This window comes from Trachemys scripta, chromosome 6, assembly GCF_013100865.1.
Source record: "Trachemys scripta elegans isolate TJP31775 chromosome 6, CAS_Tse_1.0, whole genome shotgun sequence".
NCBI lineage: Eukaryota > Metazoa > Chordata > Testudines > Emydidae > Trachemys > Trachemys scripta.
The window spans coordinates 119,640,838-119,654,162 of record NC_048303.1 but is presented as its reverse complement, the minus strand read 5'-3'; the positions used below and the strand labels follow the sequence as shown (position 1 = coordinate 119,654,162).

At 42.9% G+C, this 13,325-nt stretch overlaps 1 protein-coding gene across 1 annotated transcript in view; it reads left to right on the top strand.

Moving 5' to 3' along the window:
- Positions 1–13,325, top strand: part of ZCCHC7 (zinc finger CCHC-type containing 7) — a 156,436-nt gene that overhangs the window by 96,320 nt on the left and 46,791 nt on the right. The window contains exons 3-4 of the mRNA XM_034774271.1: positions 10,120–10,163; positions 11,687–11,809. Coding sequence (XP_034630162.1) covers positions 10,120–10,163; positions 11,687–11,809 — 167 coding nt within the window. The remainder of the gene's footprint in view (positions 1–10,119; positions 10,164–11,686; positions 11,810–13,325) is intronic.

Sequence of the window (13,325 nt, the reverse complement as noted above, 5' to 3'; positions counted from 1 at the left end):
ACGTGAATAGCGTAGCTGAATTCGACGTATCGCCGCTGACTTACCCCGCTGTGAGGACGGCGGCAAAATCGACCTCTGCGGCTTCCTGTCGACGGCGCTTACTCCCACCTCCGCTGGTGGAGTAAGAGCGTCGATTCGGGGATCGATTGTGGCGTCCCGATGGGACGCGATAAATCGATCCCCGAGAGGTTGATTTCTACCCGCCGATTCAGGCGGGTAGTGTAGACCTAGCCCTAGAGAGCTTACAGTCTAATATAATTGTGATTATATTATAATTAAATACAGTTATGGAATTAAGATTTTAATGTGATTTGGAAACCAGGGATGCTTGCATCCATCTTCCCACCATAAGAAAAATCTCTCGCCTATTTTAGAGGGTATGTTTGTTTCATTGTAAAGTTGAATGCACAAGTGCCATCAAACATTAAGCTCACTGCATACTGTTACCAAAGAAACTTAGCATGCATAATGTCTTTTGGAGACACTGGAGCTGCGATTAGTCTTAGACTGGGGTTAACCACTCCAGAGAACAGGATAAAATTCTCCAGATTCCCTGCTGAGAGGACTGAAGTGCAATATTCCTAGTGGTGTAAAAGCTCTCATTTCTCCCAGAGATTGAAAATCAGACCAAGTTGTATGCTTGACTGCAAAGGTGACATCGTCAAATCCCTAGATCATTGGGTGTAGCAGAATAACCCACGTTTTAGGATCATAGATAAGGAATCAGTTAAGTTGTAGCTCAGCCTAAATTTATTTTCTCTCTTAAGGGAATCCATTGCCCTGCCAAGCTTGGAAATGCTGGTTTTTTCCACCTTTGCCATGTCTCAGAGGCAAGCAAGAAGGTCCACTGCCTCCCCTCCCCCCGGAGTAGCACCCTCTATAGGTGCATTTGGTGAACTGTACTGATATTGCTCCTCAATATTACTCTTCCACGCTCAGGGCAGAGGTTTTCTCAACAGTTCTCTTTCATACGTTTTTTTGCCATCTCCTTCCTTTCTCTGGAAGAAGAGACTTGAACTCATGGTCGTCTGGCTCTTAGCCCAGAGCGTGTTCCCCCTAGACTATAGAGCATTTTCTGGGAGGAGTCTGCATAGGGCTGACATTGTTTGTGTTTGTGCAGCAGCATACTAGTCCGTAAAACCCAGAAGAAAGACCAACAATTTCTGAACTATTGGGCTGTGGAGTTGATTTACAATACTGGGGCATTAGGTCTCAAAAGGAGCAGTCCAGTGATATAAATTAATATTGTCCACGGTTTCTCTCTCTCTCTCTCGCTGGAAAAAAAAATGAGAAGGAAGTCTTTTTATGACATTTTTAAAGCAAATTGGGGAGTGTGTGTGTGGGGCGGGGGGTTGGGGGACAACTATGTCTCAGATACCCCCTTGGCCAAACAACCCTAAACTCTGTCTGGAGCCTTAAACCGATATACCAATTTTTATTAGTATTAATGCTCAGATTAGGCATGTAAATTGTAATGCAATTTGAAAATTTGGCTTTAAAAAGAAATATGGTTGCAACCTTACCTGTAGTGCTTCTACAGGCCATCCCATAATACTGTGTTACTCCAGGGTAACCAACATGTAATTGTCTATAGAAGATAGGGTTACCATATTTTCATAATCAAAAAAGAGGACACGGGGAGGGGAGCCCCGCTCTAGCCCTGCCCCCATCCACTCCCTCCCTCAGAACCCCCAACCCCCCCTGCTCCTTGTCCCCTGACTGCCCCCTCCTGAGAACCCCCCACACTAACTGCCCCCCTAGGACCCTATCTGTCTCCTGACTGCCCCGACCCTTATCCACACCCCCAGAACTCCCGACCCATCCAACCCTCTCTGCTCCCTGCCTGCCTCGACCCCTCTCCACACCTCCGCCCCATATCCACACCCCCTCCCCCAGACAGACACCGGGGACTCCCACGCCCTATCCAACCGCTCCCCGCCCCCTGACAGGACCCCTAGAACTCCTGACCCATCCAACACCCCTTACTCCCTGTCCCCTGACTGCCCCGTCCACAACCCCCCTGCCCCTTCTCCACCTCCTGGCTACTGTACCGTACCGTACCGTGCGGCGCGCTGGGCAGCAGGGGAGGAGGAGGAGGAGGGAGGAGCTCGAGAGCTGCCGGAGGCCGATGGAACGGCCCGGCAGGCGGCGATCTGAGAAGGACGGGGGGACGGGGGGAGCTTTAGAGCCCGGCCGAAGGGGTAGCTCTGGCTGCTGGAGTCCCATGCGAGTGGCAGGATCCGGCCGGCTGCCCTGTCAGCCGTGTCCCGCTCTGCATGGGGGGAAATCACGGACATTTTTAGACATTTACAAATTCCCCCCCGGACGCTATTTTTAACTAAAAAAGCCGGACATATCCGGGAGAATCCGGACGAATGGTAACCCTAATAGAAGATGTTCCTTTCACAGAACTCTTATTTCCACCCAAGCACTATACATTTAACGTCATCCCCATTCTCATTTACTCTGGCACCTTCATCTCTCACCACACCCCAAACTGACAGAATGTTGATATCAGCTGGAGGCACACAAAGCCATACTCCTCCCCACCCTCCGATCCAAATTCAAAAAGTTCATAAGGCTAAACAGAAGAATAAACAGGCATGTATTTTCTCATCAAATTATGTGAATGAATGAATCATAAATAAAAAGTATCTTATTGTGGTTACCAAAAATGAAAAAGGTAGAAAAAAATCAAAGTATGAGAAAATCCATTAAAAATAAAATAATTTAAGTGTGGCAGGTCCGTGTTGTGGGGGTTTACCTTGATACCATGTGAAAATTAGCAGCTTCCTTTGAATAACACATGCGTTTGTGGCTATGAGATTCTGGTGCAGTCACTTACTGGAGATGGAGAAAGCCCCAGGGGAGATTATCAGAATAATTTTTTAAAATGTTAATATCCTTTCACAAAGGCACTGTGAGCTGTTTAAAAAAAAAGAAAGAAAAGTGGTGTTTTTGCATAAATAAAATAATTACCAAAGAAACCATAGACAGTATAAAGAATGTAATTACCAAAATGTTTGTGAATGCCTACATCAAATGGATAAAAATATATTTAGCAAAGAGCTGCATTATGTTTTACAGTCCTTTATAGCTATGCCCCCCAAAAAGTGTGAAGTGAAAAGGGGACATGTGAACCCCCAGAAGAACAGGAATTAAAATATAGCTGAGTGGTTTTATTGAGTACTAAAAACATGGGGTTAAATCTTTGCACATTTTTCCACATACAGAGAATTATCATCTCGGAATAGTTTTTATCCTCTTCTGAACCCAACATTTTCTGTCTTGTTCCTTTAAAGGAAAATTCCACTCTTTTTCTCCAAGCTTCAGAAAGAACTATACTTTTTTTAAAAATAGGGTGGTTTTTTGTTGTTGTTTTGGGGGTTTTTTTAGTTTAGCTGTCTAGTTAAAAAAGGATAGTCTTACTTTATGGCTGCTTACTTGATTGGAGCATTTTCCTACTAACAAGCAGGAAATGAGAAATTAGGATTGAAACATTCTCATTCTGCACTAAATTCAGTTGAGAGACCATTAGTTTTTAATTAATTTTAATCGATTTAAGGTAAGTTTCATTCTCCTAAAAACTTCCAGGTAAATGTAACTTTTGTTTTAAATTAGCAGGTATTTCTTTATTTTATATCCATAACTTGTCCAAGAATTTCAGATGAACATGGGTCACCTTCACACATCCTCCCCTTGTGTGTGTCTGCTTCATCCACATTCCTTACTACTTCGGTCATCCTTTCTTCTACCCTGCAGCATGACCTCAGCTCTAGTCCCTGGCAGGACCTCAAACCAGCCACCTAATTTTCCTCTCCCTTCCCATGTCAAACCCACAGGCTCCACCGCCCCACTACCATATGGACAGATGGATGGCCAAATTATGAGCTGTGAACTACTAGGTCTGTCACTTCATATCTGCTCCCAACTCCTACCAAGCAGCTCTTAATCATCTCATCTCAGCCCCCCATTCTCCTGCCAAAGCATTCAGCTACCTCTTCTTCCATTGATCCTGCCAGCAATGACTCTTAGGTTATGTCTACAGTACAAAATTATGTCAACCTAACTTATGTCGGCATCCAACCACCAGTTATAAAATCACTTGTGTGTGTGCACACTTGGATCCTTTTGTCGGTTGTGCGTGTCCTCACCAGGAGCACGTGTACCTATTGTATTGTCAATGTGGAGCCACTCCTGAAAGCCAGTAACAGTCAACATAAGCAATGCAGTGTCTACACTGATGCAGCATCGACCTAATTACATTGACTGTGACGCTATGCCACTTGGTTTCCAACTGAGAAACTTCCAACTTGTTTATCAAGCCGTTATTCTCCCAGCACTGTTGTATGGGTCCGAAACTTGGACAACCTATAGACCACACTTGAAAGTCCTTGAGAGGCACCATCAACGCTGCCTTTGTAAGATTCTGAAGATCAAATGGGAAGACAGGCGCACCAATATCAGTGTTCTGGAAGAGGCAAAGACCACCAGTATCGAGGTAATGATCATCTGTAAGCAATTCCGCTGGACTGGTCACGTTGTCCAGATGCCAGACCATTGCCTCCCAAAACAGGTCCTGTTCTCTCAGCTGAAAGAAGGGTACCGTAACGTGGGTGCACAACGGAAGCGTTATAAGGACTCGCTGAAAGACAACCTAAAAAAATGTAATATTGATATTGATGCTTGGGAGACACTTGCCCAGGATCACTTAAAATGGAGTGAAATCCTATGTGATGGTCTCCTACGTTTTGAACTTGCTCGCCAACAAGCCGAAGAGGACAAGAGGCACAGGAGAAAAGAGAGACTGGTCTCCAGTCATGGTCAACAGCCGCCTGCTGAGCCTGAAAATATCTGCCCTCATTGTAATAGGAATTGGGGTTCCAGGATTGGCCTTATCAGCCGCCTGAGGACCCATAACTCCCATGGAAGATGATCATACTCGGTAACGAGTGATCGCCCATCATGCCACTTGGGGAGGTGGTGGCATTAAGTCAGCCTAGAGAGGCACTTACATGGGCGGGAGCCCAATTTAAATGAAGACACTTCCACAGCTGGGTTGACACAAGGCAGCTTATGTTGGCGTAACCCTGTAGTTTAGATCAGGCCTGATGCCTCTTATAAGGTTGCTAGCCTTGGGAGGCTTCTGGTCTGGGGCTGGAAATGGGAGTAGAGAAATACTCAGTATACTGCTTTGAGAATGTAGCAGGAATTGGTAGTTCAGTCGCACTTCGGAGCAGGTGGTAGCAGGGCTGGCTCTAGGCACCAGCAAAACAAGCTGGTGCTTGGGGCGGCACATTTTTAGGGGCGGCATGGCCGGCGCCAGAATGCCGCCCCTAAAAATGTGCCCCGGCCGCCCTAGCTCACCTCCGCTGCTGCTGCCACGGCGCGCGAAACAGCTGATTCGTGTGCCACTACTCGCCCTCCCTCCCAGGCTCTCAAACCTGGGAGGGAGGGGGAGACTCCGAGTGGCCGCGGCGCGGCGCCGCTTCTCCCCCTCCCTCCCTCCTAGGCTTGAGAGCCTGGGGGGAGGAGGCAGGGCTGGGGATTTGGGGAAGGGGCGGAGTTGAGGCGGGGCCGGGGGTGGGGTAATTAAATAAGGGGGGGGGGCGGCCAAAATTGTTTTTGCTTTGGGTGGCAAAAATCCTAGAGCCGGCCCTGGGTGGTAGGCAAGGTTTAGTGCTGAGGTCATGCATCAGAGTGGGAGAAAAAATGGTAAATCGAGTGGTTTGGGTTTGAAGAAGCAGGGACAGAAAAGGCAGATCAAAGAAGCTCAGAACACAGCTAATCTGTGTTTATCCAAAACTCATGGACACTGGCAGTAAATAAATAAATAAAAGTTAAGTAAAAGTACATTTACTTGGCTTTGTTTTAATTATGTATTGAAACTTATCTGATGTTGGTGTTCAGAGATTTTCCCACAATTTCACTGTAGAATGTATTTGTTTTGGTCCAATTTATTTTATTTCTTTCCAACTAACAGAAAAAAGGCAGCTTGTATGTAATAAGTTTAGACACATCTACAGCCACCAAAAAAGTTTTGAAACTTCAAAAGGTATTTTTTCAGCAAGAAATTTAAAATTTAGGTATTTGAGGGGTATACATGTCAACCTATGCAATATTCGGTGATTTGTTTAATAAATATCCCAGCCAGTAATGCCATATTCACTGCCTCAGAATATCATACATTCTTCTTTCAGGGTACCCAAAACATTGCAACTCCATCAGTTTAAATTGAATTGAAATTGAATTGAAATCTATGTACAAAAAAATAAGATTTTTCTAAATGGATACAAAAGCAGGACTGTTCATGTTTCAATATGTAGCCTTTCTAGGTAATAAAACCAAGACCCTCTGTTCTCTGTAATAAGTTGGACCTCAAGTCTGCAGTTGTTCTGGGTATCACACTGGAAAAATTGCAGCAACTTAATTTAATAATGAGCAATTTAATTGGCGCAGCACCGTCAATACCCTAGCTTCTGTGTTAATTACTTTCAACTGTCCACTCAGTTTCACTTTTCTATGTGCCATGGATTTTTGTATTAAGATAGTACTGCGTCTTAGAAATCGTTGTAGGGGAAGCAGAGGTTCTGGCAGCTAGGTAGGGAAATTTGAGGTGGTTAGAGGTTGCTCAGATAATCAGTTCTGAAATACTTGACAATATTGGTCCAGAACCAGAAAAACAGTTTCACTTGTTCTGAACTTTTCCTGTGAATTGTCCCAGTAACTTCAGTGGGATTGTGCATGTGCAGCATGTGACTGTTTGCAGCACTGGGGCTTTTAAAGTAATGACTGTTACCCTTTGGGTTTCATAATCAGTGACCTATTAATGAAGAAGAAAGTTCTTCCCCTTGGAACTATTTTTTTGGGCTGTCTACAAACAAATGACAATAGTTCACACTTGTGTATTGGTTTTATATTTATCTACACAGTGTGGGGGCTCATAATTTTTTACATGAAAGCTTGGATTCTGGAGTACAGTTCAGCTGCATGTTTGGATTTCAGGTCAAATTCTCCAGCTATGAAAAACATGGGGTCCCTGAGGACTTCACCCCGCATGATGTCCCTATGTTTAGGCAGTGAGACTACTCATATGCCTAATATTAAGCATGTGTTTGAGAACTTGGCTGGATTGAGGCCACAGGAGGATTGAACCATAATAAGAAATGTTTGCTCCCAATTTGTGAAACAGTATTTGTAAAACCTCTGGTCCTGGGAAATGTGGGGCATTCATTCATGTATGGCATGGCCTTTTATGTAGTTGGATTTTAATTGTTTAAAATTTTGACTATATATTGAGGGATTCTGTTTCACTGATCAGAATGTTGTCGTATGTGTTCTGAAACCTTAAGGGTATGCTAAGCATATTAAATAATATTTTTAGATTTTTATTTTGAGAATTTCTTCTAACATGCTTTATTCAATTCAGAATTCTTTCTTGTAAAAAATGGTTCTGTTCTCTGTAATTCATTAGTACAGCCGTTATTAGATGTGATCTGAGGTTTTATGACCAAAATGTCTCCTAATCCGTATTTTGTTCATGAGTGAATTTCTGCAACAGACTCCTAAAAATAGAAAATATTCTCAACAGTATACCTGTTGTGTAAACTTGAAGGCTGACTTTTTTTAATAAGTGCATACAGTAGGGCCAAATTATCCTTTGGATGCAAACAAGCAGCTTCCATTGAAGACAAGGGATGGGAGTCATACACCAATATCTGGAGACAATTTCTGGTCCAGAAAACTTGACATTATTGTCTAAAATAATGTGGGGTGCATTAGAATAAGTGCTCAGATACCATGGTGATAGGGTCAATATAAGAACTAGATAAATAGTTATAAAATATATTTATTTGCACTCAAATGCCATCCTTTACCTACCTTTTTAACATTTAAAAAATAAATGTAGGGGGCTCGCCACCTTTAATTATCAGTGGACTCTATATTTAGAGTTTTTGCTGTTCATAAATGCAAGTTATTTATTCATGCATCTTATAGGCAGGGCTGGTAGCATCACTTATTACTGAGGTTGTCCTTCACTTCCCATTATAAGATCTTGTTTTCAGTTTATTATAACGTTACTAAATGTCAACCATTTGGACTGAGATTTTCCATGGCAGGTGTCCTTGTTTGTTTAAATCTCCAGCCAGAATTGTTCTGCTGTTTCAAAGTATGAGGCTAAGGAAAAATACATTGTTTTGTCAATGTTAAAACAATTATTTGAAAAGCTTTGGAGCCAGGGACTTCAGATTTGGCAGGGATTTTCCTTTTGCTATCTCCATGAAAATCTGCCTCAATTTGGCCAAGTTATAAGCCTCTGAAATAGTGCTGTTCGCACATGCTCAGTAAAAATTTATTAGATTTTAGCAGCTGCATTCTCCAAAGATTCTGTCTGCACTGGGCGTGCTCCAGTGCAGGGCTGAGCAGGACTTCCTCTGGAATTAGAGGTCTGGGCTGCTGCAGGCCAATCCGGGTTCGGGCACTGGAACTGAGTGCACGGAGACTTTCTCATCTGTGCACTAAATGAGGATGAGGAGACTCAGGAAACCTGCACAACACTTTCAAAAGATGAGCTTAAATTCATAACCAAAAATCATGGATTGAACAGGCACACTGGATTTATGGCTTATCACAACAATCTGTAACCCACTAACCTCCTCTTTTTGTCCCATGACTGCAGAGGTGTTAACAGGTCACTCTACCTTGAATGGTCCCTTACAATATGTCCTAACTACTTATGCTGGGTCATTACATATATTGAATCTATTTCCTCATGTTAAGTATCCTCACACCTTCTTGTCAACTGTCTGAAATAGGCCATCTTGATTATCACTGCAAAAGTTTTTTTTTCTCCTGCTGATAATAGCTCATCTTAATTAATTAGCCTCTTACAGTTGGTATGGCTACTTCCACCTTTTCATGTTCTCTGTATGTATAAATATTTCTTACTGTATGTTCCATTCTATGCATCTGATGAAGTGGGCTGTAGCTCACGAAAGCTTATGCTCAAATAAATTTGTTAGTCTCTAAGGTGCCACAAAGTACTCCTGTTCTTTTTACTTATGCTAAACAATCTGCATTCCACCTTACATTTAGCTGTGATGCTGGGCGTACCTTTCCCAGAACTGAAGAAGAGCTTTGTGTGGCTTGAAAGCTTGCGGCCTGGTCTACACTACACAGTTAGGTCGACGTAAGCTGCTTTATGTTGACCTAATTATGCCAATGTACGCACTACAGCCTTGTCCCACCGATGTAAGTGCCCTACTGCAGCGACATAACTCCACCTCCACGAGAGGCGTAGGGCTTATGTCGGTGTAGTTAGGGCGGAGCAGGCTCTGTGTAGACACCCATTACTTATATCAGCTGTTGGCTGTCTTGTCCATTTCAGGGCTCCATGCTGCAGCAGTGAAATTGGCAAGAAAACTGGGCAGCTAGAACCTGGCTGCTCCCTGCTCAGAGAGGCAAGAAGCCTGAGCGGATATCCCTCTCTTGCCCCTGGCGGGGAACGGAGAGGCAAGAAGCCCGGGCAGCTGTCCGATACTGCTGGCTGAGAGGGGATGCGCAGGACTGGCAGAAGGAGAGTAGTGTGGACATCAGCCACTGCAGTAATGGCTGCACGTCGACCTAACTTATGTCGACTTAAGTCTGTAGTGTAGACATGCCTTGTGTCGCTCACCAATGGAAGCTGGTCCAATGAAAGATATTACCTCACCCACCTTGTGTCTCTGAAATCCTAGAGGTCCGTGAGGGTGACCGCGGACTTTCGAAGGGTTCTGTGTGCCTTGACAGGCAGCAGTTAAATGTAATTTGTGTAACCAGCAGTGCAGTACTTCAGTGCCTGTGCCACTTACCACATGGTGAGTTCTTCCCTAGCTGATGCTTTGTTTAACGAAACACACACGACAAAGCCCATTTTAATTATAAGGTAGGTCAAATTTGGAGCCAAACAGATTGGTAGTGTCCCTTTGCTGAAACTGAAACTAGATTTGCCAATGATGTGCTTTTAAAAACAGATCTGGTCTTGTCTCCTTTCAGTGACTACATAGAAATCACCTGTGGTTGAATTTACAAAATAACTTTCAGTGCATTAATATATTTCACAATATATCTGTTTTGCAGGAGAAGATGGAGTGGACTGGTCCATCAGTGATAAAGACCTAGAGGTAATATAGCCTAATAAATTATTCCAAATATTGTAGGTTGTTTTTAAAAGATGGGGCATAACCTTATGAATGAAACCCCTTATTATAGACCCACTGATCCCTCGTGAACAATATACTTGGAAAACATTCTTATATATCATGTATTTCTGTGTTTTTCTCTCTCTCTCTCTCTCTCTCCATTCTTTGTTGGTAAGACTAGTTTACATGAAAAGAGGATATTTGCTTTTTAAGAGTTCATCTACCCCAGCTCCTTATTTTCAATTTGAAGTAATAATTCTTTCTTAACATCATAATCATTTCCCACCGCTTCCAACTGTGATGTCAGAAACAGAGCATTAAGATATCAGATGTGGAATAGGCAGAAATAAGAGATGAATTCTTAAAAAATAAAAAATTCTTTTATTCACACAGGTGTCCCTATATAAACAGAAAATAAAAAAATAGAGTAAAAGTGTGAGCAGAATTATTAATTTTTCTTAAAGATATCCATGAGACATCAGCAGCTCTCTGAAGCAGAACCAGAGTCTTCAACCTCTAGCTGCGTTTGCTTATGATGCGTTTATCGTTTGGTGGGACTTCTTGTCTTGCCCTACTCGCATACCCCTCCTTCTGGAGGATCTGGAAGAAAGTTAATCCTAATAACCCCAGACTATCTAAGAGGAGCACGGTACTCAGACCTCTTGAGGGTCCCTCTCTCTCTGTCTCACAACCAGTTCCAGTAAGGTCCAATAATGCTTCCATATTAGGGTTACCAACCCTCCATGGTTGTCCTGGAGTCTCCAGGAATTAAAGATTAGTCTTTAATTAAAGATTATGTCATGTGATGACACCTCTAGGAATAAGTCCAACCAAAATTGGCAACCCTATTCCATATGCAGGGGCCCTCAGTCTTTCAGCTTGGCTTGTGACAGCTGCATCTGTCCTAGTTCTAGGCCCAACATCCTGTCTGTTTTTTAAAAAACCCTGATGTTTACTGGTACTAAATAAATCTTCAGGAGCAAAAGAGAGAATTATCAACTTCCTCTGCTTCCGTGGAGATAACATGTGAGGTCACAGTTGTGTGTTTTGCAGGTTCACTGTAATGTGTCATGGTGCAAAATGCAGGTTTAATAGCTCTCTCTACAGCATTATATTTCTTCTAAGGAATGTGTCTACCCTTGTTGAATGGTGACTTGTATTTGTAATTAATGTTAGCTACATGTGCAATTTGGGGGGAACTACAGTTCATCCTGGAGATTTTCGAAAGAAGACAAACCTTTCTAATTATTCTTTCGTTGTAGTCTGAAAAAAAGACAAAAATGTCTGCCAGTGATTTAGCAGCCAGTCATTTAGACGCATGTAGGGCAAAGTTTAAGAGAACAGAACTATCCACTTCAGCGCTAAATGGTTGACAAATGTACAAGTACAATATTAGATTTCAAACCGAACATACCAGCACTGACAGCTACAAAAATACAATTCAGCAAAGCACTAAACCACAAAAGCCCAAATAATAGATGCATCTTTTTTTCTTGTTTCCCTAGGCACAGATTGGTAATTATGCACCCCTGAGACGCACCAGCAGATACTATGCAACAGACAAAAACGTTACTTGTAGAAATTGTGATAAACGGGGTCATTTGTCCAAAAACTGTCCTACTCCAAAGGTAAATGCAATATTTTAATTTATTTTAGAGGCAGCCAGTTGTTCTGTGGTTACTAGCTAACACGCTTTGGGGTTGGCCTAGAGCTGGCCCACCATGCTGTGAAGTTTATAAACATCCCTGTATGGTCCAGATTGGAAGATAATTGATTAGGACTGAGTGATTAACCAGTTAACAAGGGGATCCAGCTCATCAACTGGGGACTGTTGCATGGGAGCAGGATGGGAGAGAAGCGGGGCTGGGAGGAGAGGCAAAGAAGCTTAGGAGTTGAGAGAGATGAAACCTCTCTTCCCCACCTCGACTCAGTGCCTAGGCGGTACAGTGACACACGGGAAAAGCCTTGTGGTGGGGCAACGTAAGACACTCTTAAATAAAGTGCAGCGTGGTGAATTTACGAATGCAAGTGTGAGGACTGCTTGCAAAGAGACATCCGGGGTGAGGGAGCCCGCTCTGAGCCACCCTATTTCAAGAGTTTGTCATTTGGCTTAAAAGTTTGTTCCAGGCTGAAATTTGACAATAAGGGCTCTTGGACAAGACTAATTTAATTTACAAAGTTAAAAAAGGCTTTAGTTGGTGTTACGATTTTTGTTTGTATGAAGTTAAAATCTCTCACAATTACAAATGAATACAGAGAAAATAAAGGTAAGTACAATGTAAGGACATATTGTTGAGATCCTAAAAGAATATTTTACATTTTTTAACTGTTTTATATTGTACGGACTCTCAGAGAAAAAGAACTAAAGTAAAGAGAAACAATTTTTAGGAAGGAACAGCATCTAGACTTAGTACCTATTACCCTGGCAAAGAATTGTTTTAAAGATTATTTACCTCCCTTTGCCATCATAGGAAATATGAAATTAAATGTGACCTCAAACAGCTCAAATTTCAACAAAACAAACAGGGAAAGTTTTTACCTAAAATATTCATCTTAAGTTTTTTTTTTTTGAAAAACACCTACTATGAAAAATATTATGTGGAAATGGCTGAAGTCTCTATTGAGCGTGACTTAACCACTCCCAACAGAAAAGACTGTAAAAGCGCTGAGAATTTTGCAAAGCCTACACCTTCTGAGACTGCTTCCTATTCCAAGTCTATGGACGTGTCTATGTAAAACCAGTTTCTCAGTGACTATCAGTCATTCCCTTCCAGTGGCCATTTGAGCCTCAAATAACAGACTCAGTCATTAGGGAAATTGGCTTAAAATAGACACAGCTTCAGAACAGGCTTTCAATAGTTTGATTTTATAACTCCATAAATGCACTAGTACGCATACACGGAAATCTCAAAAGTATGAACATTCACTTTTATGGCATAGATCAGTGGTTCCCAAACTTGTTCCGCCACTTGTGCAGGGAAAGCCCCTGGCAGGCCGGGCCGGTTTGTTTATCTGCCGCGTCCATAGGTTCGGCCGATCGCGGCTCTCAATGGCCGCAGTTCACTGCCCCAGTCCAATGGGGGCTGCTGGAAGCGGCGCGGGCCGAGGGATGTACTGGCCGCCGCTTCCAGCAGCCCCCATTGG